Raw genomic sequence first — 21,509 nt, 5'->3', positions numbered from 1 at the left:
AATTTCTTGTGAAGAGTAGAATTTAAACCTTAGGTTGGAAGGTTGGATTGAGAGAACTGACGTAAGGTAATAAAATCACCACAGTTCTCCGGTTCTTCCCCGCTATACAGGTTACGTGACCAGAAACACGTTTCATGCAGCTGTCATATAAGATAATGTCAATGGTAGCAATAATCCATTACATTTCAACAAAGAAATGAGGGTGATTTCAACACCGGTAATTCATGTTAGGAACTTTATGTGCTTAACAAAATGTGCCATCCGGATACGAGAAATCATTATATGAGGGATAAAAATAATTCTTTAAATTTCCCAAAACTCCTATTACATCTCTCTTTGATTCAATGCGTTCTACTACCAAGGGGTGCTAATTCCAAAGCGGCAAGATGCATTCAATGAGGATGGTTGCAGAGCTGAACTGCATAGCTAAATCTGATTGTCAATATTTAGCAATTCTCTAACTTGATCTTGGACCGATCACCTTTTTCGCGAAAGATGGCAAACAGAATGCCGCAGAATGGATCTGAAAGCAAAACAAGAACAAGAATGCCTCCGGTGAGTAGCAACAAAACGTGTTAGATCAGTGTTTTTTCTCTTTTTTTTTTTTTTGGGGGGGGGGTGGTAGTAAATGCAGGAGGAATTGATCCAAGCTAGTAGGAACTACATCAATTAATCTTACCAGTTGAGCCATTAGGATAATTGTGCACCTTGGGCAGGCTAGGGTTAAGCATTTATTAAAATTTGAACAGGTGTAAACTAGTGAACTAAAGGTTAGGAATGAAGGATTACCTCCGAGTTGTAAAACTTCAAGGGTCCTTTAGTTCCTACATTCTCCCCGTTCACATCTATGGGGTTCACTGGATGCTTGAAGTCAACTGGTGGCCCCTCGGTGGAGCAAAGCATGAAACCTATCACACCACTGATGAAATTGACCAATAACATGAATAACAGTCGCCATCGTAACTAACAGTAATATAATTATAATGTTATATGCATACATGGGGAAGGGAGGGGGGGGGGGGGTAGTGATAGGTTCCAGATAACACATGCCTTGGATATGTAGGAACTGTTGTCCATGCATAATTAACAGAGCCTTTGAATATTTGACGGCAGTTAGCAACAATGTCTTCAATAATGTGCATATGAAGCCATATGCTTTCTGCCTGGGTGCACACAACCCCCCCTGGGCGGAGAGCCCTTGCTACTGACTCAAAGAATGGCTTCTCAAAAAGCTCTTTTGCAGGTCCTGGTTATGTCAAAATGTAATTATCTAAGCATCCAAAATAATAAAACTCAAATCCTCCTTTAAGCTTTAAGTGATGGATTGCAAAAAGCATTTACCAATTGGGTCGGAAGAATCCACTATAATCGCATCATAAGCACCTTCTTGAGCAGTCTTCAAAAATGCCACTCCTGCACGAAAGCCAAAAAGAAATTGTATCAACAATGGAAAAAGGAAAATAGAAGAAATGCAACAATACATTTCACAAAGGGAAACATACCATCACCAATATGCAGGGTTACACGAGGATCATCATAACCAACCGCTAAGTTTGGGAAAAATTGCTTGGAAACCTAATAGACAAGAAATACATTCCAAAATTGTAACTACTACTGATAACAAAATCAGTTAAGTTCTTGGACCAAAAGCATGGGGTGGTTGTTCTCCCTTGTAGTGTGAGAATAAATTTGAAGAAAAAAGTATAGCTTCAGAATCCAGAGATAAATGGTGAATAATGAAGCTTTCTTTGTCTGAAAATATAAAAAGATGAAACATAAGGAAGCTTCTTGCACATGAGTTCATCATCTAGAGCCCGTCTGGGAGGGCCTCTGGTGATTGAGAAACTTCTTGCACATGGGCACCTAGTCATATGCTGGAAGCATTATAATTCCCTATGACCCTATCCATGAAAAGGCAATAAAAAACATTATAGAAATTATGATTTACTCACATCCACAACCATTTTATCAATTTCGCATATATCTATCTGTTCAACTGAAGAATGTCGAGATACTTCTCGCAGAACACCACCATCTCCTCCTCCAATCACCAAGACCTGAAGAAACAAAAGGTTGACTCAATAGTTAAAAAAAAAAGGTACGATGTGCCAGTTGTTCTATGTAAAGTTGCTGCATAATTTTAACAGCCAACAATGATTCCAGCTGCCCCTGCCCAACAAATTTTTGTAAAATCGTGAGTTTGTGTAGTTTAATACAACCTAGCCCCCTTAAATATATCATGGTTTTTTAAGCTAAACGTACATATGGTTTTTTAAATATACCATATGCTCCTGCATGTGCCAATAAAGAAAACAAACTCGCTTTAGTGACTGCCAACAAATTGATTTCCAATTTACTATTCCATGAAATACCTTCCTACAAACAAATGTTATACATTTACTTTCTCTGAAAAATAGTTTATTGTCAGTAAAGTTTTAAACATGGCTCTTTATAGAGCATAGTGGCAGGACAGGTTTTGTGTGGCTGATCCCAAATAATTGGGATTAAGGCTGAGTTGATTCTACTCAATCCTGTATTGGTTGTGCCATAACTGTATTACATTGATTATTGATACATAAAGTACCATAGCCATGTTTAATAAAAACATTTTTTTCTGAGAAATTTAATTTTATAAATTGCTTCATTTCTTGTGTTGAAAGTTATCAGTGTTGGTATGTCCACACTTGAGCTGAATCCTGCAGATACAAGTGCTTTAACCATGTTGAATTCATCATGGCATCATTGTTCCCTTGGGTTCATTGCCTATAACTCAATTTTTGCTCTAGTGTCCCCTCCGAAAAAGGAAAACAAAATCTTCATTCTAAGGAACATTTATATTTAATTTTTAATTCTTAAGTGAATAAGTGAATTGCTAAATATGCATCAGGAAAATCTAATTAGTAAAAGCATTTTATAAATTATATATGTGGATCTATGAATTTTCCTTACTGTGGATGATGAAACTACCTTCTTGGGGTTTGGAATTGAGCAAAGAGGAAGGTGTGCAATCATTTCTTGGTATGCACATTCATCCCTCTCTGTGAGTTGAATCACTCCATCCAACACAAGAACCTTTCCATAGGTTGATGACTAAAACAAGAAACAACAAAGTAGTATAATGTAATTAGCATAAAAATAATATGTGCAATATGATGTTTAGGCCAAAATATTTACATCAATCAAGAAAGCCTTGAACAATACCTGGAATACCATAACATTTTGATACTCGGATTTTCCTTGAAATAAGATCTTCTCCACCTTCAAGGAGTGTGCCTCTCCTGTAGAAGACAAAATAATCTCTTTATGCATGCCATTTTCTCCATCCTTTCATTCATGATAGTGACAAATACTAATCAAAATTTGTGCAATGTACATATGAAAAAATGGAGAATCAATGTCGTAAGACTCAGAAGCCAAACCAGACTAAAAACTGGAATACTCAACAGGTCACGGTTTTACTGGACAGTTACAATCCAATTCTTGCAACATTTAGTGAACATTTCCAAAAACCAACTTCTAAAAGGAAGGGGATGAAATTATCAGATAAGACGACCTGCAATTATGATGTCATTTAGAGTTCCAACTTCAAAATTTTATATAACATTTGCATTAGAAATACAAAAATGTAACATATATAGATACACAAGCAGAGAGAGATTGGGGGGTAAAAGTGGAACTTTTGGACTAGTAAATAGAATCACATGCTCGTTGCTGCCATAAGTAGTAAAAGTGAGCATTTTGTACAAATGGGAATGAGTTGCATACAAAAAAGAAAAACAAAAAAACATAGGCCCAACCGAAAGTGCATCTAATGAAGAGAAAAAAACACATCGCAACTGTCTGCAAAATTCAATTGGAGTTCTGATTCAACGTTCTAGAATCAACATATCCAAATTATGTGTTTTATGCTTCAACATTGTTTACAAATATTTTTTGGCAGAATTGGTGGAATTTCCACAATATTTCATCAACATTTGGATAATTGTACATTATGAACTGGAAATTGTGCTGTTATATCAGAATTCTCAAAATATCAGGAAAATATCAAGGGAAGTTAGGCTTTTTTTTCTTAATTCCAGGAGGTCCCATCCTCCTTAGACTTAGAGAGCAAATTATGCAAATTTTCAAGGAAATTACAAACCATGGCTGTAATCAGTGTAATGTAAAATAGGTACCACTAAGTCCATACATTAGACATAAAATATCTCCATAAATTTCTGAAAGGGGAGCAGAGAAATGCATATCATAGTAAATAAAATATAACTAGTTTTGTTTGGATCACAGGAGTGGATATTGCAAACAGCTTTTGTCCACATTTCTCTAAACTCCCCAACACTGAAAAGAAGTCATGAAACAGTAGAATCTGGAGATTCATTGAATTGAAAAATCTAACTGTCCCCAATTCCAAATCCACTCTAATCTAAACATAACCTTATAGTGTGATTGGTAGATAACAAGATTTATTAGAAGAAACAATAAAATAGAAGCCACTAGTGAGAGGTTGGGTCAAACAGCTCCATCAATAACACATGGCTTGTTTTAGAGGGTTGCACAAATTGATACAAAATTGTTAATTAGAAAGACAAAAGAAAGGACAAGGGCCTTAAATGATGTGCAGAATGAGGGGGGAAGGTGTTAAAGATTTGTGTGTGAATAAGACACATAGGGATTCTCCTGGGGGAAGGGAAGGGTGGGTACACTTAAGGGGGTAAAGTGGTCAATAAAGTTGGGAGTGAAGGAGGTTCAATGGTTTTCGGGAAGTGCCAGGAATGTAAAAAGCGGGTAGGTTAGGAAAGCAATAAGAGAATGAACAATCAGCCCAGATCAGAATTTTATAGCCCCAAAGTACAGGGAGAATGCATCCTGACCGTAAATTGATGCCAGATTTACGGGAAGGATGTGGTTTATAGGGGGAGGGCTAATAGTAGGGGGCTGGAATTTAGAATTCTAAATCGTGTGTATCATTACTTGTCCGAAAATTGTTTATGGGTATCTGAATAAAGAGTTAAAGACGCACAGCTACAATGATAGCCTGGAAAGCCAAAATCTGACATTCGTGACTAGACACAAAAGGAGACATGTCCACAAAACATTGGACAGGACGAGATGCAATAACTTCAGTTTGAACTCGCAAGCAAAAACAAACGAGAAAAAGAAGATTAAGCGCAAAATGAAGGAAAAGGCAGATATTCTTAATGGCAAGACGGAGATGCTAAGAAAACTAGTCAGTAGCCAAAATAAAACTAAAATCAAAAGAATCTATAAACCCAAACGAATGATGAACAAACAAAACCAATCAATAGTCACAAACACCCATGTTTTTCAACTGAGACTATATAGAGGATGCATTGAAGAGCTAATAAGATAAGCGAGATAGATAATTAACATTCGAGGAGAAAATAAAAAACAATAACCATAGCATATCCGAAAAAACAGAATCCACTATCATAATCCGAGCACACCCATCAAATGCCCAAACCAAAAAACAAGCATTATAACACAAACATAAACTCAGAATTTGAGAGAAACCCACCTGGCCACATTGGGCTAATCTCAGAAAACCAGCCGGGAATGACAGAGGAGATGCAGCGGGGCTCTTTCCCGTTCTCCATCTCGACAGAAACGCCATTCCCGTTGTTTGCGACCGCAGCCTCATCTCCTCTCGGCCTCTTAGCAGGTAAATCAGCAGAAGACGCAGCAGAATGAGCTACACCCTCCATGGATTCTCGTCCCTCCTTTGTGCGTAGAACTCCAATCAACCCGGCAACAAGTGAAACTTTCTGTTGTAGGGAGTGCCACAACCTGAGCGAGCTATTGACAGTCGGAAGAGAAGATATCATGCACAGTGCAAGCTGTCAAGGATAATAACAGAGACCCGGGAAGACGCCTCCTCCTCTCACGCTCCGTCTTACACTTGCTGGCTCTCTCTGCAACTTTTAAACCTTTTTAGTAAGGAAATAGAAGGTAATCCCGAAACGGAACCGCATAATTACATTCAAGTACACCATATGATGGACTATTCGGTTAGGGTTGTGACTTGCTGGAATTTGGGCATAACTAACAAAAAAAGCCTAAGATTTTTAGATATTTTACGCAATTGCCACTAGTTGGGAAATTGCCTATAAGCCTCAGCGTCTGTTTGGGAGGGAGGGCTTTCAAGCCTTTCATGCAACTACAACAGCATCTCGTATTGCAAGGTAGGCCCCACGTAGAAAGCTAGAAAGCCCTATTTCGTGAAATCCCCATAAAGCCCAAAAACAATGTTGTTGAGCTGAGAAATTGAATTTCTATTGAAACTAGTTTTGGTATCTTCTTGATGTTGAAGGCTGTTCAGCTCAATTGCCCCTCCCAAATGGGCTCTAGCTTTACCAGTAAGCCGATTTCTTGGTTGGATTTTTCGTTTTTTAGGTTTATTTATTTATCATTAAAATATAACTAAATAAATAAATAAATAAATAAATAAATATATATATATATATATATATATATATATATATATATATAAAATGTGTACGTGTTTTTTATATAATAGTTCTAGATGATGATAATGATAGTAATAATTAGGAGTGGATTCGAGCCGAACCGAATAGTACTAGGCTCAAGTTTGGCTCGCCAAAGTACTACAAGGCTCAATCTCGAGCACGATCTCGATTTGAGAAAAAATGTTTTATAAAAATAAAAAAATATATATATAAAATATTTTTTATTTAATATTTTAAAAAATAATAAATATGATATTTTTATTATATATGTATTATTTTCTAGAATATATATATTCGAGCTTGACTCGCAAACCTCACGAGTTGAGCTCGATTTGAAGCTCAGTTGAAACTGAGCCGAACTCGAGTGGCTCATGATGAGCTCGACTTGTGGCCAGTAATAATGTATCCAAATTTTCCTATAAACTTTATGTATTTTTTATTTTTTGTTTTTTATTATTTATCATATGCAGATTGAAAATCCAAATATGATTACATAAATACCTCATCTAAATATGTGATAGTTAGATCGATTTGTAAAGTTTAAAGTATCATTGATAGGCTTACTTTTTGGCTAAATTATTCTATGTGTAATATTTAATCTTTTTGGTGTATCATTTTTTGTTTATTTATAAAAAAAAATGTAAGATTTAAATAGAGGGAATTGAATGGGGTGAAAAGTAGTAGTTTAATTTATAATTTAAACCTCATAATTAAATAAGGATTAAATTCAAAATTGAGTATTTTAGTCAAAATAAAGTTCCATAATCTTATCCATATTTTTAATAGTAGTATAAATATAGAATTATAGATGTGTTCAATTTTTTCTATAATTTTTTTTTAATATTTTTGTGTGTAAAATAATTCTAATGTCACACTTACTTTTTGTTTAATATGATAAATATATGATATTATACATGCACCTAAATGCTTTCTTTTTGCAAAATTTATGTATTTTTATATTTGATTAACTTTTATTATTTATTTATTTATTTATGACATTAAAGGTTAATATGGTTGACCCAAAATTTGAACTATTGATCTTTGCCAAATAATAAAATAATTTCATTTTGGTTAGTTATAAATTATGTATTTCATTTTCATTATCAATAAAAATAATTCTTTTTTATTAAACCGTTTTTTAATTTGATTAATAAATATATCATAAATGTGTCAATTTTTTTTACATTTTTTGTAAGTTTCTATATTTATTTCCATTTAATTTTTTTTTTACCTAACTATGACTTTGTAGGTTGATCAATTTGATTCGGATTGTTGAATTGCTTAGCCACCACTTGGATTAAAAATGATTTTGCTTTTTAGTAAGTTTTAAAATATGTGAATTTATATTATTAAAAATGTTGGCACATATATAATTTAATAAGAGAATATGAGAATTAATAATTTAAGTATAAGACTTAATGAGAGGGGATTAAATGATGTAGGAAGTAATAATTGAAGTTATATTTTCAAACTTACCATTAGAGATGGATTAAATATATAATTATGGGCATTTTAGTAGCCATTAAAACTGTAATAAAATGGCTTTTATACCATTTCTAGTCCAAAAAAAAGTTTTACATTGCATTCACACTTTTATATTTAGATTTATATTTTATTTGTGATTATTTGACCTTAAATTTAGTTTTATTAACGTATTTATGGAATTTTTATGTATTTTCCTAGTGTATTCAAGTGTTTTTATATCTTTCATTTGTACAAATGCGTTTTCAAAGCATATCCATACTTACATTTCTACCTAAATTATTTAGTATGATACCCAATATCGATACTTTGATCATTGGTTAAAAATATGAATGTTAATTTGTTAGGTGGGCACCCTCTATGTATTGGGAAAATCTCCCACGGACAACTATGGGAGATGTTCCCAATGCACACTGAGATGTGCATGTGGGGCGTAAATTTGATCTCACCTAGATATCGGGCTTGTGGAGAGGGGTGTATTTGCTTGGGGATGCAACTCACGTTTTCTTTATAGGTATAAGTTCGTGTTTGGAAGTGTTTATTTTGAAGCATTTTTTGTACTTTTTTACATTGGATAAAGCCAAAAGCCAATAAAAAAAATTCCGTTTGGTGAAAAAACAAATACCAAGCAGGCTTTTTACCTGAAAAATCCCAATTTAAGTAATAGAAAAAATCTTGTTTAGCTTTGCAAGAAGTTTTTCTTTTTTTTCTAAAAAAAAAAAAAAAACTGGTAACCAGCCAAGCAGGCCATGATATATAATTCGGCATGAGATTGTCACGTTTAGGGCTATTCATGGGTTGGGTTGGATCGGTTTACTGATATTTTTTCAACTGAACCGACCTGATCGAGTTACCTGAAATTGAAACCGAAACCAACCCTATGTTAAGCAAAACCGACCTGATCGGTTTGGGTCAGTTTTGGCTCTACTTGGTGAGTTAGTTGTTGTTCAAGTGTTTATTTCTGTCTCTACATTCTCAAAGGAAACCAACATTTCCTTAATGTTTTGTGGCCCATCCATGGATCCAGTTGTGGAGGGAGCAGAGTTTGAGAGATAAATTAGTTAAGTAGGTTGTAACTAGGATAGAGACAACTTAGTTAAGTAGGAAATAAGTAGGTTGTAACTACTAACTAGGAACTAACTACTATTTCGATTCGGTTTGAGTCGACCAAAATCAAACTGAATCATCAGTTTATAATTTTTTATAACCGGAAACCGACTGGTGCTAAAAAAACCTGATGGATTCGGATTGATTGGGTTGGGTCTTATTATGAACAACCCTAGTCACGTTTTTCAATTTAGCGCCTGTATTTTCAATAATTGATTGGAAGTCATATTTGCCCCTGTCGAGTGTCGACTGTCGTTTTCTTAAAATTATACACTCTTATTTATTTTAATTTCAAAAATATAAAAATCTGAAACGCATACGAATTTAGCAGCGCGCTCTTCCCGCTCAGGCAGAGCGGCCATGACGACTCCGACATATCTGCATCTTCTCTGGTTTCCCGCGAATCTCACGACATATGAAACCCCAATCCTAACCCTAGTTCTCTTCGTCCCTATTGTCAGCTGCAACTATCTTGTCTTTTGTTTTCTTCTTCTCTTCTTCCTGTTTTTCTTTTCCACTGCATGGTATCATCCGCTCTCCAAGGTTTCCGCGGGTTTAAAAAATTCGGTCTACGGCATGGAAGATGAATAGCACCGATCCATCTCCGGAGTCAAGATTTCGCCCCCGGCGATCTCCTGCGCCGATCCCTGAGGAACAGAAGCCATGGCAGTATCAAATTCTCGATCCAGGTGGCCACATTATTGCTCTATGGAATCATATATTACTTATGACTTGTCTGATCGCGCTCTTCCTCGATCCTCTGTACTTCTATCTTCCTTCAGTTGGAGGTCCGGGTTGCATGACATTGGACTTGCATCTGGGTATCGTTGTTACGTTCTTCCGGTCCGTGACCGATCTTTTCTACTTGATGCATATGGTTATAAAGTTTCGGACAGCATTCGTTGCGCCTAATTCTAGGGTTTTTGGGAGGGGCGAGCTTGTCATGGACGAGCGACAGATCGCAATGCGGTACTTGAAATCTGATTTCGTGATTGATCTCGCGGCAACGCTCCCACTTCCGCAGGTAAGCTTTATTTCCCAACCAGGCTCTCTTTTTCTTGTAACGTTTTTCTTTTATTTCCCTTTCCCCCCTAATAGCCTGGAATTCTCAACTTACTAAGGAAAACAAATAATTAATACAAAAATGATAATTTACCATCTTCAATTACACAAAGAATGGTTGTCCAAACTCGAAAATGACTGTTTTCGAAAAAGTGAATTTTCATTGTAGGAATATGGCGCTCCTTAATCCTTATTTTTAACAAAGGCTGTCCCTCTAGATTCCATATCTCATAACTTTCTTCTATACGCCTATACGGTATGCTATCCGACCGTTAGTTTGTTTTCCACGTTCAATGTAACATATGATTCGTTTTTTAATGAATGTCCTTTCCAAGGAAGGAGTTCGGATTTACTCACAAAATTGGTTCCCACACCCACTTCACAGCCTTTACCGCTGCGCATCTTGATGCTTGTATATTTATATGCAAGGCTACAAGGGTTGTGAGGACTAATTTTGTGTGAGATGAAATCCGAATTGCCATTCAGTTGGGATCCGTTTGATAACAGTTGTATTTACAATTTTATTGTAGTCTTTAGTGAATAAAAAAATTATTGGGAAATTTATGATTTGTTGTTTTTAAGTTTTTATTTATTTTTCTGAATGTATACTACTACAGTACTCCTAGATTTCCTCATTTATCACTTTTTTCCAACTATTATATACAAACTCAAAAATTTCTGAGACTGAAGAGTCAATAAAAATCCCCAAGTTTTTAAGGAGGTGGGCTAATTCAGATGAGCTCCCTTAGGAAGTGTGCTCCACAATCCATTCTCTGGTTGGAACATTTCCTTTGTGCTTGTTCTGCAGGGAGCCCATTGGAACTAGTTGTAGGCTACTTAAAGGCTGAAACTAAATTTGGGTTCACTATAATCTTTAAATTTTAATATTAAATTATTTTAACAACTAAGGCTCAGTGGAAAGAGTAAAAATACAAAGTTTGACAATGCAAAATATAAAGTTTTACGCTATACATATTTGTTTTTGTACTCTTCGCAAATTAAACTTAAAATACAAATCAATAAAGTTTTTCAGTTTAGCAACTCCAACTATTATCAAACTGCCCCTTAATTGTTTCTTCATTTTATGGCCAACTAAATAAATATTTAACTTTTCTTTTGAATGTAATGACATTCTTGTTTCACATATAGATGTACTTGCTTTCCAAGATCCAGTGCAATGACGTTTTTCTTTACTATTGACATGGGACTCTTCTTTTATTAAATACGAACTTAATTACTAGATCCAAAGATCCAAAGGAAGAAAACCCCTTAAGAGTTGGAATACATGGCTTCAATCACTACAAACAACACGATAAACATTTGGAAAAGAATACAATATCTTACTATTGTTTTAAATACATGGTTACTATTTGTCGCCAAAGGTTGAAAGTATCAATATCTATTGGTGGTGTATAATACCGCTGTTCACGGTCATCGATATTAGATGTGTTCAGTTCTAAGAATTAAATGATTATATTTGTTTTAAATTTTAATACATGATAAGATACATCCACGGACAAAGTATCAGACCAAAGAAAACAAAAAATAAAAGAGGTATCTTGAGTTTAGTCCATTTCAGAATTGTCAAGGGAGGATGCTGTTTATTGGGGGTGGGGATAAATATATTTGGAGAATTAATTTATGAATTTTGAGGTGGAGTGGACTGTTAAAAGACTATAAAAAATGAATAGTTTTGGTTGAATGAAACTCTTGATACACAAATTTTGCATATTCAGATTATCTGGTACTTTGAACCATGTTAATTGCCACAAAGGATAATATTGGGTAACGACTTTCTTTTGTTATGCATAGGCATAATTAGGCACCACATATAATCAAACAGTAATTTCCCCAAGATTGTGCCCACTATGTGCAAAACTACATACAAAATGTGGTCTTCTTGATTCAAGTTGAATCTGTTCTACCAAATATATAGGAATAATTTGCCCAAGATTGTGCCCACTATGTGCAAAACTTCATACAAAACGTGGTCATCCTGATTCAAGTTGAATCTGTTCTACCAAATACATTTTTTGAATGTTAAAACTTAAAATTGAGTTTGCATTGATGTGACAGCATTTCGACTTGAAACGGGAAGGCCACCAAACAAGCTCTTGCATATTGGCCCGGGCAACGCCTTGGGCACCTGGGTGATAAAAATGTAAAGGTAAGTTCTTAATCGCCATAAGTTGGTCTCTTCAAAGTCAATGGCGTGCTGCTGTGACCTTCTTTTCCTTTACTCTCTTTGCATGAGGGGTTTCATATAACATTGTTATTCTAGGTAATAAAAAACATTGTCCTTTAAGAAACAAAGATTTTTTTCCTTAGGTCAGTGGAAACTGCATCTACTCATTGCTTAATCTTCAATTTATTTAGTTTTTTATTTTAAATTTAAAATGATTACTTTATGTATTGTAGAGATTGGTTTTGTTTATGTAGCAACTTATTTGGGTTAGACCTCTCTTGTTTTTCTTTTCACCCTTTGTTCATGGAGTAAGTTTTAGCGTGATGAACTTTTCCAGGTGTTTAAATAAACCTTTCTCTATAATAACTTTTACTTAAAAAAATGAATTCGAAACTGCGGAACTATCACCTAGGCAGAATTCCATGTAGGCTACAGGATTAACATGGGTATCAGGCAGGGCTAGTAAGGAGGTACCGTGTCTAATGGATGCTATGGATTTGGCATAAGATTCCTCCATCTGACAGAAATAGGTAGTGTTATCTAGCAATTTTCCTTGTTGACCCCAATTAGAAAAAAAAAGTCTTTCCCTTTTTTCGTTTATACTTTACATTTCATATATCGTGTGGCTTAGTTTCTTAAGCTCTTCGTATGTCTATTTCCTCTTAATCTATTTGTCTCACAGTTTTAGAATGTCAATTTATTTCTCTTTCCTTTTTTTATGTTTCTAGAGTTATGTTTTGCTGCTAGAATTTTTTTTTTTTTTTTTTATCACTTTTGCTCATTTTGTCATCTTTCTTAGTTATATTGTGCGTATTTCTCCCATGCCTCCAATAATAAGCAATCATTGTGTGACTAGTGCCTAGGATGTAAAAATTAGTTACTATTATATGCACGCATCTTGCGTGCTTGTAAATTTGGATTCCTAGAAACTTGAATGTTGCAGCCCATGGTTTGATCAAAGTCGGTTAGTTTGTTTAATTTCTTATTTGAGGAAGCTATATATCCTCGTTTAATTCTGGTCATTTTTTCTATTAATAAATAATTAATTGATTTCTTTTGTTTCGGTCATTCCTTTATGGTATTTCATCTCGTACTCAGGTACTCTTGTAAGCACACATCCTGCATGCCTGTAAACTTGGAAATCTGAAATGGAACTCTTTTTGGTCTCAGAGAATACAATAAGAAGCCCTAGTGCCAAGTCTAGCTTCTTTGTATTGCCACCTTGACAACTACCATAGTGCCAAATGTAACCCTTTTGTGTTGCAACCTTGACAACTGTAGGACTGCATTTTGATAATTATTATTCCTAGTGAGAGAGGAACCTGCAATATTGCATGGCAAGTTGATTTTGGCTTAACCTTGTTGCCTGGTATATAGCTTAACAAGTTAAGAACAGTGACAAATTGCAGTATCTTAAGTTGATTTTTACTGTCACTCACCTTTAGATATTGTGCCGCAGCTAGAACCTAAATTGTAATGTTGTTAACGAGAACTGTTATTATTATTGAAACTCCAGACTGCTGTGGTACGAAAATTTTGAAGGTCCTAGATTTGCAGTTTCTGGCTACCTCTTGCAGAATTTAATTTTTTTTGCAATGTTTCGTGTCGCAGATTGTCATATGGTTTGTAATGCCGGCGGTGCGAAGTTCCACTGCTGATCACACAAACAACACACTTTCTCTGATTGTTCTCATTCAGTATGTTCCTAGGTTGTTTCTTATGTTTCCCATAAATCGTCGGATCGTTAAAACTACTGGAGTTATTGCCAAGACTGCTTGGGCAGGAGCTGCATACAATCTCCTTCTATATATGCTCGCCAGTCATGTATGTTTGAATTCCCTAACTTTTGTCTGTACTAATTTTCTAAAGGAAATTAGCCAAAAACCATTCTTTGGCATTTATAAAAAAAAAAACCATTCTTTGGCGGTCGGGGGAAAATCATTCATTGGCCGGCCCTGGGTATCTTAGGTCTTAGCCCATGTATGATACACAGTGGGCCTAAGAAAGTCTTAGGTTATGGTTGGTTTGAAGGAAAAGGAATGAAAAGTAAGGGAAAGATAGGGAAATCTTTACAAGGTTTGTACAGGTTTCATTATCTTCCCTACTTTTTCATATATCCTTACTGTTTGTCTTAAATAAAATTCATAAATTTAAAGGGACACTGGACCGAGAAAAATCTGCTGCCACCATGGTCACTTGCGACCCCAATGAATAATAAAGACACCGACTTTTCAAATATATTGAAGGCATCATATCAACTAATTTTTTTTTATTTTAAAATGCTGGTGTTTTCGCCATTCATTGGGGTATGGTCACAGCAGATTTTTTCTCCACTGGACCCCCGGACCAAAAATGAAGTAATTAAAATGATTTAAGGGAGAAAATAATAAAAGAAGTGAGGATATTTGTGAGAATATTGTAAGTGAATGCCATTGTCTTTTTTCTACTTTGCTTTTGCTGCAGGTTCTAGGAGCTTGCTGGTATCTGTTGGCTGTTGAGCGTCAGCACCACTGCTGGATAACAGAGTGTATGAAGGAGACTAATGTGCTTTTTCCAGCTTGCAGTCGTCTTTTTCTGGATTGTAGTAGTTTGGAAACAGCTGAACGGAAAGCATGGCTCAATTTCACTAGTGTGCTTACTCATTGTGATCCCAACAATAACGATTTCAGATTTCCGTACGGAATGTTTGCAGATGCTTTTACTAATGAAGTAGCTTCAGCAAAGTTTTTGGACAAGTACTTATATTGCCTTTGGTGGGGTTTAAAACATTTGAGGTATATATATATATATTCTGTTCAAGCTGTCCATTTTCTGAATGCAGCTGATACAACGATCGTTTTGCTTCTACCAATTGGAATTAAAATAACATGTGCTTTCCCTTTTCTTTAACATAAACGGCTGAAAACGGATGCGATTGTAGAAGATAAATCTAGATCCAAATTTGAGTTGTTTGTATTTATATTTGAATTGAATGTTATTCATTGAATTTAGATTAGATCTTCATTGACATAGGATATTGAATACTATTGACCAAATAAACTAAAAATGATCAAAATATTATATATTATTAATAGAATGAACTTAATATGACTTTGATATTGTATTATTATGAATAAAATGAATTGAATAACTTCTATGAGACTTAAACAATGATCTTTAGCAAATGTACAAAATCTCAAACAACTTTTCTGATAAATCTAACATAAATTCAGTCCAATTATAAACGAATTGAATTCACATATCCCTTAAGTGAATCATATTTGAATTTGAATTCAGACAAAATGTATTCCTTTTGCAGCCTTATTTACATACTACCATTTTGATGCTTGAGGATTTAATTGTTCATTCATCTACCAACTATAAGCTATTTTCTCTGCAGTTTTACCCTTTATTTTTATGGCTGTTCATTTCTTGCAGCTATATTATGGATAACTTTTTATTATTTTTGCCATGCATCTTCATCCTTGCATTCTTTACTGAAGCAAATGAATGGATATTCTTCTTCTTTAAGGAACAGAACAGTTCGATTTTTTCAGATTAAACTGAAAAGTTTAATTCTCTTTGTTACTTTTATTAGATGACAAAATAGGTTTGGGTAAAATATAGTTAAAGTTGAACATGTCCACTTCTATGGTTTTGCCCGCAGTCATGGTTTTAGAATGCCAGGAAAATCAGGTTTATTTAAGAAACTTTTGAATAGAACAATGAAATAGCAGTTGCAAGAAAATAATGGCATATTAAGAGAGGATTTTGAAGTGAAAAGTGATAGACAAAAATAACGACATAAAACATGTAGTATCGCACTACTAGATACATGTGATGAACTGTACCAGTTAAGCACCATAATGGTATTTGAATTTTGACAGGCATACTATTTATTGGACATTGTATTCTTACAGATACATGTAGCAGCAAACATGGCTTGATGTTTAATTTCAAATTATGAAATAAAATAATGCATTTTTCCATGGAACTATGATGTACATTCCGATCACTTTTCAGTTTTATTTTATGAAATAAAATAGTGCATTTTTTATATACTTTTTTTTCATATAATTGACTCTGTCTAATGCTTACATGATTCGAATTAGAATAGGCTAAAAGAAAAGTATTTTCTGGAAGATCAAGGGAAAGCTATATGTGGCTTTGACCTAACTGTTGATTCTGCAATGGTCCTGTACCTAGTTTACATTCTGAAGATAAATCTTGTATACGTTTGTAATCTTGTTCTTGGAGGTTCATTGAATGTACTAGTTCCAATCAAAGATGCTAATTTTTTTTGTCAGGTAAATAGTATGACATAAAATAAGGTGATTAGATTGGGCTACGCTTTTATGTTTTTAATAGAACTTTTGTTTATCGAACTTACCATCTATAGGAGTTCGGTACTCCTGCTAATCACCAACTTAAGGTTATACACAACCTTCTTTACTATTAAACACGTGATATACATTCTTGGCTCTGATGAAATGACTTAAAGTTGATTTTGTTTTTCTGTTTTCATCTTTGTTTATCTAACTTCCCATCTATAGGAGTTCTGCACTCCTTCTGTACTATTAAACATGTGATACATATTCTTTGCTCTAATAAAATTCCTAAAGATAAAGTTGATTTTGTTTTTTCTGTTTTCTTCCTTAATTTTATCTTGTACTTACTAATTCATATTCTTGGAAAGCTTCTTTGATTGTTTGTACTGATGCATCTTTCATTTGTAACTATGTAGTTCATATGGACAGAACTTGACAACTACCACTGCAGTTGGTGATACATCATTTTGCATTCTTATAAGCATCGTGGGTCTAGTTCTATTCTCCCATCTGATCGGGAACATGCAGGTAACATCTGGTATAGGATTTCTTGGTTATATATACTTGCACAGATATACACACACACACAATAACAACATCAAAAGAATCTTGTACTTAATTGTATGGGCTTTTGGGTTGAACAACCTTTGCTTTTGTTAACTCATAAAAATAATAAGGGTTAATTGCTTAAATATACCCTGCAGTTTCATCAAACATAATCTTGTTAAAAAGCATTTAACCGTTAAGATTGACAGGAAAATTAAAGGACAAAAAAGCCCTTTTAACTGTTCTTTAATTTTTCAAAATATGTATTTGAGGAATCAAATTTTCTGGGTTTTTCTTTTTCTCGTATCGGTTTGAAGGAAAACAAGAGAGGGCAGAAAAGCAATAGAATCTAAGATCAAGAATAATAAAACAAAGCCAACAAGCAAAGACACGTTTTTGGTTTTGCTTCGTCAGGAGGTGAAGTGCTTTCCTGATCCTCTACACCATCATAGTGGCAACTCTAAGAAGCTAGACTTCATGATCTCTCTCTCTCTCTCTCTCTCTTGTTGTGGCTGTGTTCTAGTTTGGTTTATCTCCTCGGCTCGGTGGCTACAGAACAGGAGAGAGAAGAAGAGAGTGGGGGTAAAACTAGAACTTTAATATAATATAAGACATGTGATATGTGGCCCAAAATGTTTCACTGACAGAGGGGGCCTATTTGTGTTAAATGGGACCAATACACAGTATATATTTAAGTAGTTTTTGAAACCACCGATATTTAAATGATTTAATAAAACCACATAGTATATGTAACTAATAAGCCCAAATAATAAAGAATAAAAATATTTAAGAATTTTCTATTGGTAACTAATTAACATAGAATTTCCTTCTAGTTGTAAGCTAGAACGTGGTTGAAATTGATGCTCATTTTATGCGCTTGTATTATAACGAGTTAACCTTTGCTTTAGGGACACTGCAGGTTCTCCTGCCATGTTTTGGTTGGCCCATGGCAGCTGAATTTGCAGCGAAAGTGCATCCCTTGGATTTTGGTTGGTGCAACGCCTGTTCAAAGAGCCTCTACAGTCTTCAGATTAGAAATATACTTTATTTGATAGGAAGATATTCCTAATGCAAACTTGCAAGAGGCTGTTTAAACAATGTGACACTAATTTACATTGACCGAAACCAAACTCATTTTATGAACAGGCATACTCAAATAACAATAACTATCTCTGTTTAGGTTGTTGTCTTGTGATTTAATGTTATGGATTAATTGACTACCATAGTATTTATCATGCTATCTCTATGTTTTTCATCTGTTCTCCTTTTAATATTTTTTGTCCTGGTGGCGGCGATAATTTCTAGCTCAGCCCGCAATGCATTTATATAATATATATTATGTGTCATATAATAGAAAATACTATATGTACTAAATAATGTGTTAAATGAAATAGGGCCAAAGACTGGCCAGATTGGGCCATGATCACCCCTAGTGCAAGTCATACCCTCAATGCTTCTTGGATTCTTATAAATGACAGAATATCTTCAGGTATTATACCAAACGCCTTATAGCATTCGTCTGGGTACATCCACTACATTGCTTTGCTTGAACCTCCATATATCTTAGTCATTTGGCCCCTCCTCTTATTCCCACGTGATTATTAATTTATTGTTTTTAGGTTAAGTTTGGGAGTGCTTATTATAAATGGTTATTTTAATAAGCATTTATAAATGTTTGGTGAAAAATCATTTATTTTAAACTCGAATAGTATAGGTATTGTCAAAATTATGCGACGGGCCAAGATACGTGAGAAAGGAAATAAACAATTATTGAATAAACACTTAAAAATAAACTCAAAATTTAGACTTTTCAAATAAGTTTTTATTCTCGGGTTTATTTCTCAAATGCAAATAAGTGTTTATTGGTGTTGTTTCTGTCCAAAATAAGTGATTATTTAAATAAGCACCCGCAAACTTTGCCTTTCAGTTAGTGATATACTGATATCATTAAGTTTGCATCCGGTCTACCGTTCCCAGGACCCCATTGGGTAAAGACCTTTACCATCTTGTAGCAAATTCCACTTTCATTTAGGCAGACTTGAATGCCATTTTTTCCTAATTGTTTTGAATGGTGCGTTGATTGGTTTTAAATACTTGACAATATTTAAATCCAAAGTTTCTAGGCATGATAAATGCTCAGATTTTATGACATTGAAATTATTTATGGGCTTTTAGATACAACTTCTAGTGTTTTAAAATTTCTGTTTTTGGGCTCCTGAAGACCTATCTTGCATCTATGACGGTGAGGATTGAAGAGTGGAGAGTTAAGCGAAGGGATACCGAAGAATGGATGAGGCATCGGCAGCTACCATTAGAACTGCAAGAACGTGTTCGCCGGTTTGATCAGTATAAGTGGCTAGCCACAAGAGGAGTAGATGAAGAGTCCATTTTGCATTCCTTACCTCTGGACCTTCGTCGTGAAATCCAGAGGCATTTGTGTCTTGCTCTTGTTCGTCGTGTAAGTATTTTCATGTTTCTATTTGTGAACATCCCACTTTTTGTACTGCAGATTGATATACTATTTGTTAGCCTTAGCCATTCTCTCTCTCTCTCTGAGAGGGCTTTAGCCGCTACTAAGGTAATCTAGTGCCCATTTGAGAGGGTTTTCGGGATGCGGCTTTGGTGTTCTGAGTTGGGCCCAGCTGTGTTGGTAAAAATCGGGAAAGTCAACATGAGCTTTCCCAATGCCCAGACCAGTGAGACCACTGCTCAAATATGAAATTACTGAGTAGCTTCTCTGGAGCACCGGTATTCAACCACCGCAGCTCAATTAACACAACGCACCCTAAACGCAGAACCTTTCCCAATTGGGCTCCTAGCTTAACTTCATTTTCATTCAGTCAAAGTGCTCATGGACTAATGACTTCAACACTGCACATGATGAACCCACTGGTTGAACTCCTATTCCATTTAACAGGTTCCTTTCTTCTCACAAATGGACGGCCAGCTTTTGGATGCCATTTGTGAGCGCCTCGTCTCATCCTTAAGTACTCAGGATACCTATATTGTCTGCGAGGGTGATCCGGTGAATGAAATGCTCTTTGTTATCAGAGGAACACTAGAGAGCTCCACGACCAATGGGGGAAGATCAGGATTTTTCAATTCTATCACCCTCAGACCTGGTGACTTCTGTGGTGAAGAGTTGCTTACATGGGCTCTAATGCCCAACTCAAGCCTGAACTTGCCATGCTCAACGCGTACAGTCCGAGCCCTTAGTGAAGTTGAGGCATTTACACTTCGAGCCGAAGACCTCAAGTTTGTAGCAAGTCAGTTCAAACGTCTTCACAGCAAGAAGCTTCAGCATGCTTTCAGGTACTACTCCCACCAATGGAGGACTTGGGGAGCTTGTTATATACAAGCTGCATGGAGACGGTTCAAGAAGAGAAAGTTGGCAAAGGAGCTGGTGATGCATGAGAGCTTCTACTACATGCCATTTTCAGACCAAGATGGTAACTACAATGATGAAGCCCCAGAAGAGGATGGTGGGGCAGAGAGCTCATCAGTGGACAATTCAAATAATGTTCAGCATCTTGGGGCCACAATACTGGCTTCCCGGTTTGCTAAAAATACAAGAAAAGGGGCTAATCATAAGGTCAAGATGGATCCTTCTGCTGCCAGCTTAAAGATGCCAAAGCTTTTCAAGCCAGATGAACCTGACTTCTCTGCAGATTGAGAGGATGGTTAACTAGTTGGAACGTTAACACATCGAGGATAAAATTGCAGATGGAGGGAAGTGATCGAAGGTTAGATAGATCTTTGTAACATGTGTGTATATTTCAAGAATAGCGATGATACATCCTTTCGTTGATAGAAAATAGTAAAAACACAGATTACTTACTGATCTTGGTGTTGTAGCTTGTAGATTACATGTAAATGCATGTGGGAAAAGTTGTTGATCGGAGTTGTTTTGTACCATAATTTATATGTAGATTATTGTCTACTTTACTTTTTGGTTGCTTGGAGATTCTCTTGAGTATTTTCTGGGCTTCTTTTTGACTTTCGAGGTTGTATAGAACATGTTTTGAATTTTTTAAAGGGGCCGGGCATTATTGCTGCAAGCTTGGAAGTTTAGAATTTTGTATCAACAAATCTTTGTTAAAACACGTAGCAGTTGATGACACCCTAAACGAGTGTCTCTCCTGTCACATGGCAAAGGCGTGAATATTCATGTTCATGCCTGAGAAAACAAGCGGGGTGTATTAGTTATGGCCATGGGGATGGAGCGTGGATCGATCTACTAGTAAATGTGTACGTTCTCTTCACATGACAATTTTAGTAGATGATATAATAATAGATGCTTAATTTTTTTATAATTTTTTTAGATTTTTATGTGTATAA

At 35.3% G+C, this 21,509-nt stretch overlaps 2 protein-coding genes across 2 annotated transcripts; one reads left to right on the top strand and one right to left on the bottom strand.

The window, feature by feature from the left end:
- Positions 1–183: 183 nt before the first annotated feature.
- On the bottom strand, positions 184–5,997 carry LOC148853955 (spermidine synthase 1-like). Its single transcript, XM_088983599.1, has 9 exons — positions 5,534–5,997; positions 3,202–3,278; positions 2,968–3,090; positions 1,953–2,057; positions 1,503–1,575; positions 1,342–1,413; positions 1,051–1,246; positions 790–919; positions 184–523 (listed from the first exon to the last, which is right to left on the bottom strand). The coding sequence occupies exons 1-9, from the start codon at positions 5,838–5,840 to the stop codon at positions 458–460; spliced, it is 1,149 nt and encodes a 382-aa protein (XP_088839725.1). The 5' UTR covers positions 5,841–5,997; the 3' UTR covers positions 184–457.
- A 3,513-nt stretch (positions 5,998–9,510) lies between these two features.
- On the top strand, positions 9,511–21,164 carry LOC148853954 (cyclic nucleotide-gated ion channel 18-like). The gene is made up of 6 exons (XM_088985801.1): positions 9,511–10,095; positions 13,930–14,142; positions 14,782–15,092; positions 17,042–17,153; positions 19,393–19,629; positions 20,089–21,164. Exons 1-6 carry the CDS (start codon positions 9,655–9,657, stop codon positions 20,842–20,844), a joined length of 2,070 nt encoding a protein of 689 aa, XP_088841927.1. The 5' UTR covers positions 9,511–9,654; the 3' UTR covers positions 20,845–21,164.
- The last annotated feature ends 345 nt before the right edge of the window (positions 21,165–21,509 follow it).

Source organism: Nelumbo lutea, chromosome 4 (assembly GCF_056320005.1).
Source record: "Nelumbo lutea isolate HS-2025 chromosome 4, American lotus-T2T, whole genome shotgun sequence".
In the NCBI taxonomy this organism is placed as follows: domain Eukaryota; kingdom Viridiplantae; phylum Streptophyta; class Magnoliopsida; order Proteales; family Nelumbonaceae; genus Nelumbo; species Nelumbo lutea.
The sequence above is the reverse complement of the archived record's forward strand: the minus strand, read 5'-3'. Positions and strand labels throughout refer to the sequence as shown.

Excerpts from the sequence above, each read along its gene's own strand:
- LOC148853955 (XM_088983599.1), bottom strand. The coding sequence starts at position 5,840 with ATGATATCTTCTCTTCCGACTGTCAATAGCTCGCTCAGGTTGTGGCAC. Across the intron at positions 2,058-2,967 it reads CAATTCCAAACCCCAAGAAG|GTCTTGGTGATTGGAGGAGG; the intron begins GTAGTTTCATCA and ends TTGTTTCTTCAG. Across the intron at positions 1,576-1,952 it reads TTGATAAAATGGTTGTGGAT|GTTTCCAAGCAATTTTTCCC; the intron begins GTGAGTAAATCA and ends CTTGTCTATTAG.
- LOC148853954 (XM_088985801.1), top strand. The coding sequence starts at position 9,655 with ATGAATAGCACCGATCCATCTCCGGAGTCAAGATTTCGCCCCCGGCGA. Across the intron at positions 10,096-13,929 it reads CAACGCTCCCACTTCCGCAG|ATTGTCATATGGTTTGTAAT; the intron begins GTAAGCTTTATT and ends TTCGTGTCGCAG. Across the intron at positions 15,093-17,041 it reads TGGGGTTTAAAACATTTGAG|TTCATATGGACAGAACTTGA; the intron begins GTATATATATAT and ends GTAACTATGTAG.